Below are 6,940 nucleotides of genomic sequence, written 5' to 3' on the forward strand. Positions count from 1 at the left end.
CAAATGAGGCTCTGGGTATCAGTCGCCCTCTCCTGCTTCCTTAAGTGAGTGGAGCTAGAAAGCAACTGGCGGCGGCGGGTCAGATGGATCTTATCCTCTTAAATGCTAATGACATTTCTCCATTCTCTTCATTAGCGCTGTGCCATTATTAGTAATTTGTAGCACCCCCTCCCTCCTTTTACACCCCCCACCCGGCTCCCCTAATGAATACACGCCATTGAGAGGTCCAAGATGGAAAGATGGGAAGGGAGTCAGAAGCGAAGGAGAGTGAGAAGAAAACGCTTGAGCATCATTGTCTCAGGGCCTCAGTCACTGTGCAGCCTCTGTGAAATTGCTCATAGGTTGTGTACATAAAGAGGTGTAACATCAAAAGAGGTTTAATTTGGCACCCGTGTGCGTCGCTGTAAACTGACAGCCGCTTGAGTAATTGGATGCTCATTTAAATATCGGCAGTGGCAGACGGAGATTGCACCATTATTTTTGTGTTCCACAAGTGCTACATCAGTCCCCTCCACCTTTCTCATTCTGTGGGTACCCATTCTCTTTCCCCCCCTACTCATTCAGCAATCAATATTGCCCCTCATACTATGCCCATGTTGAGGGCACATGAATAAACAAATCCAGGTTGTATAAAAGGTCATTTTTAAATGATTCTTTTGAAATGAAAATAAAATCCTGCGGTCGGAGGAAACGGGGGCCCACTCAGAGAGACACAGAGCCTTGGCTTTCTGTTGATTCTCATTACACACACACACAATCATGTAGACACACAAGTACACACACGCTAATTTGATGCCCCTAGCCACCTCTTCTTAGTGAAATCAAGGCTTTAACACAAATGTTAATCAAGTATTGGCAAGGGCACTGGGGCTAATATGCAAAAGCAGAAGACTCTCCAGAGTATGAAAGGAGGCATATGTTGTGGGTATGACCGTCAGGAGTGCCTGTTATATATGGAAAGGTAGGTAAGAGGGAGTAAGAGGAGAGGGTGGGACACATACATGAGTGAAATCTCTTCCTTTTTATTCGAGTCATCATAATTCTTAAAAGGTTTCTAACTAAAATATTACATGATTTCTCAAAATAGTAGAAAAGTAATTTCAAATGTAACTTAGTTTATTTAAAACATAAGTAGTTTGATACTCTCTTTACAGCAATAGTTTCTTTTCATTAATATACTGAATATAACTGAAGATGAATTGGCATAAATATATATAATATATAAATTGGCTTGAAACAGATGAGTTTAAACAGAAAAGAAAGTTTATTTTATTTTTTTTTTTTTTTTAAAATTTTCCAATCGGAAAGGTAGGTAAGAGGGAGTAAGAGGAGAGGGTGGGACACATACATGAGTGAAATCTCTTCCTTTTTATTCGAGTCATCATAATTCTTAAAAGGTTTCTAACTAAAATATTACATGATTTCTCAAAATAGTAGAAAAGTAATTTCAAATGTAACTTAGTTTATTTAAAACATAAGTAGTTTGATACTCTCTTTACAGCAATAGTTTCTTTTCATTAATATTCTGAATATAACTGAAGATGAATTGGCATAAATATATATAATATATATAAATTGGCTTGAAACAGATGAGTTTAAACAGAAAACAAAGTTTTTTTTTTTTTTTTTTTTTTTTACAATATGCCAATCTTGTACCAGTCAGACATCATGTTACACTATATATGTGCTGCTTTGACTACTGTGCATCACAGATTTCTCCCTTCATGAGTGTTCAAAAGAACAACTGATATGAAAGAGAGAGGAGAGAATAAGACCAAAGTGAGAGCACTAGATTACGAATAGAAAGGTCAGAGCTCTTCATTTAACAGCCAGCGACTCATAAATGTCCTTGCTTCAATGTTGTCATCAACCTTTGTATGTTGTGGATTCATGGAAATGATGTAGATGAAAAAGGCAGTGAACAGTTGAATTTGATTAGTGTATTATAACCTTGTAAGGCCTTGTGTTTAGTCCATACAACGCACGCGCCCTTTTATAGGGCCATCTTGGACAGGAGCTTTGTCTGCTCTGTCTGGATCCACATTGCTCCTTCTCGTTATTCTGTTCTTCTTTGTGCTTTCTTGCATCAGTCATTCTGACATTTGCTCATTTGATTGGCTCGGCTCTGCTGCCTTGTCCTCAGCAGAAACCATTTGCAGTCAGTTCAAGTGGTTTAGGTATGTGTATGGATGGATGGTGTATGGATGGTGTATAGGTATGCATGGCAGTGAGCACACATGAATGACACTAATCAACATGGAGTGTTGGTGGCATGGTTTGGCCTCAGTGGCACACACACATGCAAGGTGGCAAGAAAAGGTCAGTTATACAGTGCATGAATATCTTTTTCCTTTCTTGTTTTCTTCTGTCAGGTAACCGACGTTGCTGATGCCATGATCCTGAAGCAGCTGTTTGAGATGCTGTTCAAGACCGGAGTGGTGGTGGTGGCCACCTCCAACAGACCCCCTGAAGGTATGGCAACCAGTGACTTAGATTATATGTATTGTACTTTTTATGTGATTTTAGCTGCTGCTTATCAGTTATATTGTTGGTCATTAAATAAGTAGAATGGTTTTGTGCAGGTCCTCAGTATTATTTCACACAGTCAGATAAATCATGGTCAATTTGGAGATGTTTGGGAAACACATGTTGGCAGAGAGTTTGGAAGATGTTGAATTCTGATTGAACATGTATTAAAGCTCACACTACTGACTGCCCTGAATTGTTAGCTTTCACCACTTACTACAGGCATGTAAGAATATAAGGAATTCTAGAAAGCTCTACTCAGAAGGACTGAGAAGGAAAAAGACGAACAATAAAATATTGCCAAATAATAAGTCAGCCCTGAAGGTGCACTTAACTATTCAGTGAACATCCTCTGCCTGCTACTAATATTGCAGGAATATCATTGTTTTCCTCCACCTGTGCCAAAGTAACATCAACAAATTTCTCAGTTACTTTACATACACCTACGTCATTCATTTAATGCTTTTATCCAAAGGTGCTTGGCCCCAGACAGAATCAATTGAGCTTTACAAGAACACACCAACTACTTCCCATTTACAGCAATTAACAAGAGGAAAGGCAGGGAGCATTTGATACTCTCACCTTTAGAGACACGACACAACCTTTAAACAGGCTTTGATGCTGTATTTACTGCGGAGAACAGCTGGAGAAAGAATAAACAAGACGGTGATCAAGGTAGAGATAAATTCATGATGTGCATTTCATGGAAGATGTCTCAAAGCTTCGAGTGGGTACGAAATGGATGGCAGCGCGATGGCTCTCGTATACAAAGACATGTCTCTGATATTTACTAGCTATTAAGAACAAAGTGCCAAACCAGCAAACTTGATAGAGAGCCTACTTGGTATTAATTACTTGGTTAATGGAACACTGAAAGCCATAAGAGACAACTGGACATGAAAAGCATATATTTTCCATCTTTATTGATGTGGAGATGCTGGTATCAAAAAGCCCTAGATGTGTTGGGGAGGGACTTTAGCAATAGGGTTTAGCTAGATTGAATAAAGTGGTGTATTCTTTTCTTTATGTACTGATGGAGTTTAATGAGATTGAGGGCAGTGAGGGGGATAAATCGAGTCTTTTTTGGAGTGGAAATCCCTCAGTGCACATTAACTTTATATTAATGGACTCAGCTTATTTTGGTGACACTGGTTGCATCTGTTTATAGTAATTAATTGTACCATACTGGAGGTTGCTAATTAAAACATTTTATCCTGCCCAGTAAGTTACAGCAGCAAAAACATAGCCTGTGAGACACCACTTGTAAAACCATTTGTCATTTTAACATTTCAGTTTTTGTATAGATTAAAGAAACATGATATGATTTTAACTTTAGAGGTGCAGGCAGACATTGTTACCCCTGGGCAGAATGAGTCCTAATGCTAAGCTAAGCTAGCCAGGTGCTGGTTTCAGCCTCATATTTAATATGCAGACATAAGAATCGTATTGATCTTCTCATCTACAAAGCAAATAGCCTAAGTGTATGTCCTAAAATGTTTAAATACCCCAGTAACACTGTCATGTCTCCCACAGAGCATGCTTCAATAAAGGAGTGAGTCTGTTTTGTGTGTAAGGTCCTACTGTAGTGAGCTCGAGCACAAACATCAACAACGAGCACTTGTTTGCGTCCGCAGCTGGAGAGAGCTTAAACCTCAATGTGCCTGCATCTGTGTATGTGTGCTTTTGTCCCTGTTTGTGTGTGAATCCCTATCTGTTTTATCTGTCTATCAGGGATGCTACTTCAGATGTAATTTGTTCCAGCCGAGCTAATTGAAACCTCTATTCAGCAAGCTGCTGTGGACATTGTCCGCACTGAAAAGGCGACAGTCCTTTCTGTCGCCACCATTGTTTGGGAATGTAATGAATTTTATGTTGCTGCCGCTGCCGGTAGAGAAATCCATTTTTCTCCCCTGGTCCCAGTCCTTTTGTCGTGCCTCCCCACCCATCCTTCAGTTCATCAATAGCCACTTTATCTGCCAATCTGTGGTGGGGGAATGACATTATTAGGAGGCTAAACAGCAGCTCTAATACAGGCCCTCCCCTCCTCTTTCAGATCTGTACAAAAACGGACTTCAGAGGGACACCTTCCTACCTTTCATTGAAGTGCTGAAGGTAGAGACAAAGTCATCCCTCTCTCTTGTCGTGTTAATTTATTCATTTGTTTATCATACACACATACATACACTTGCATGTGAGCCTCTGTCTTTTTGCAAGTTTCTCTTTAGCGGTTTGATGTTTTCTGTTTCCCGGATGCCTTGCACTGTGTCACAAAGCTGTCTTTGATCATACCAGGGCACTCACAGAAAAAGAGCAAGCGAGAAAGGTAGTGAGAGATGGAAAAAGCGCGAGTGAGTACAGGTAATATGAATGGGAGATGGGTGGAGGAGCTGAGTGACTGACCTAGACTGCTTGCATTTCAAAAGTAAAAGGGGGGCGAGCGGTGAGGGAGAAGTGCGAGGAGCGATGCAGCATTTAGCATTTCTAGCGAAAAATCTACTTTGCAATTTAAGCAGGTAGCATCATTATCCTGCCTGCATCTCAGATGATCATTGATGTGTTTGGAGTGATCATGATCATAAATAATTGCATAATAATTTGTTGTCATGCATTTTGTAACAAAGAAGGGCAGCATTCTTGCACCTATTATTGGTATTTAGTCTAAATAGTAAAGGCAAGCAATAGCCCACTGCAGTGTATTTGGCCATAAATGCAAAATAGTTTTGCTTTTCACCATTGAGAAGAAAAAAGACTGACTGTAGGTAAAAACAGCCAGCAGAAGCATACTCACCATGCACACTCCTGAAATTTTGGTGGCTGTGAAGTACAGTAGGTGTCAATACTGCACTGTGCCTGTAAATTTCCAGCTTCGTATCATCCCAGCTATGCACAACAGTGGTTAAAAGTTTTGAAATGGTATTGTTTGGTCGCAGGGGTCACAGGTGGTATTTCCTCTAGTTTATAGATTTGGAGAATTATTTTCTAATCTCAACACAGGTGTTTTAACTGGAGCATCATGGTTGATCTGCAGTGCCCAGGTCACAGACAGATTCAAGGTCATCAGATCTCCACTGTAACTATTATGCATATCTTATAGAGGGTTGTGAGGTGGCTGGAGCCGATCCCATCTGACATTGGACAAGAGGTGGTACACCCTGGAAGGTCACCAGTCCATCACAGACCATTGACCAGGAGTACCTGGAGACCCCCCCACCCCCCCAGGGATGGGAGAGCATGTGAACCCCACACAGACAGGCTCTGGTCAGCCAGCAGGTTTGAAGCCAGAGCCTTCTTGGTGTGAAGCAGCAGTGTTTGCTACTACACCATTGTTGCATACTACAGCCAGGGAGGCCATGGAGTCACCCTGCTCCCCACCCTTGCCCTCTCTAATCCACCCTCATCAAGCTCCTGAATGCCTGTTTCCCTGTTTGCTCCGCACTACCTCCTCTCTTTCAGGGTCCCATGTTCTTCTTTGTGAGGCCAACTGGTTTTTGTGGTTGGGGATTTTTTTTGGTGTGCAAGGCATTCTCTATAACGGCCTGTTCTGTAAAGTTAAAGCATGTTTTAGTGGGGTCACAATGCTAACTACCTGACCCTTAATAAATTGAATTAACACTTGCAGAGACCAGCAGTGTGGGTCCTCCTCTCCGACACAGCTTGCTCCTGTGTGTGCATGCCTAGGTCTGTTTCTATAGTGAGCTACGGAGTGAATGAGGGTGTTTTAGATAATAAAAATAGTTTCTGACCTCTCCTCCCTATTACCTGAGCTTGAGTGGTGGAGATTAATCCACCCCCTCTGTCCGCCTGGGTTGACGTCTTTAACTATTGACTTCTGATTAGTTGGGACCCCTTGTGCCGCATCACCCTATCCTCCCTAATCATCAGTTTTTAAATCTTAAAAATAAGCATTCAGATCAAGCACAAGGTTTTAAGTAAATCCACTGGTTTGCAGACAACTTTACTAAACCTAAAAGTCCCGGATTGCTTTTCACCGTTCAGTTTGTTTACTTTGTTAAATTCACTTAATCATTTGTAATTGCTCTGTAAACTTCATCAGGGAATCTGTTCGGTTGTTTAGGCTTCTATGTAGCCATGGCAAAGCTCAGAGTTCTGAAAGGTACAGAGTTTAAGGGCTTCTTTTAATGGACACAGTATTGTAATAAGACTCTCTTTCTCCCTCACAAACTGTCCTCCCTCTCTGCTCCATGTTTCATCACCCATTCTGTCTTTGCCCCACTATCCTCCCTCTTTATTCTATCACTGTCCTGTTCTGCTTGCTGGCTTTACTGGCCCAAGGTCAGGTCTCTGTATTCTGGTAGCAGAATAGTGACTTTATTTTCCCTCTGTGCTCCCTCCAATTGCATTTGTGCACAATGTTGGGGGGAAGGGGGGGGACAGGACAACAACCCTGAGGCAA

General features: G+C 41.4%; 1 protein-coding gene across 3 annotated transcripts in view; it reads left to right on the top strand.

The window, feature by feature from the left end:
• The window catches only part of afg1lb (AFG1 like ATPase b), a 22,945-nt gene that overhangs the window by 6,126 nt on the left and 9,879 nt on the right, over positions 1 to 6,940 (top strand). For all 3 annotated transcript variants that reach the window (XM_020588378.1, XM_020588396.1, XM_020588388.1), the window contains 2 exons: positions 2,373 to 2,472; positions 4,580 to 4,638. In XM_020588378.1, coding sequence (XP_020444034.1) covers positions 2,373 to 2,472; positions 4,580 to 4,638 — 159 coding nt within the window. The remainder of the gene's footprint in view (positions 1 to 2,372; positions 2,473 to 4,579; positions 4,639 to 6,940) is intronic.

This window comes from Monopterus albus, unplaced genomic scaffold (genome assembly GCF_001952655.1).
Source record: "Monopterus albus unplaced genomic scaffold, M_albus_1.0 scaffold9.1, whole genome shotgun sequence".
Lineage (NCBI taxonomy): Eukaryota > Metazoa > Chordata > Actinopteri > Synbranchiformes > Synbranchidae > Monopterus > Monopterus albus.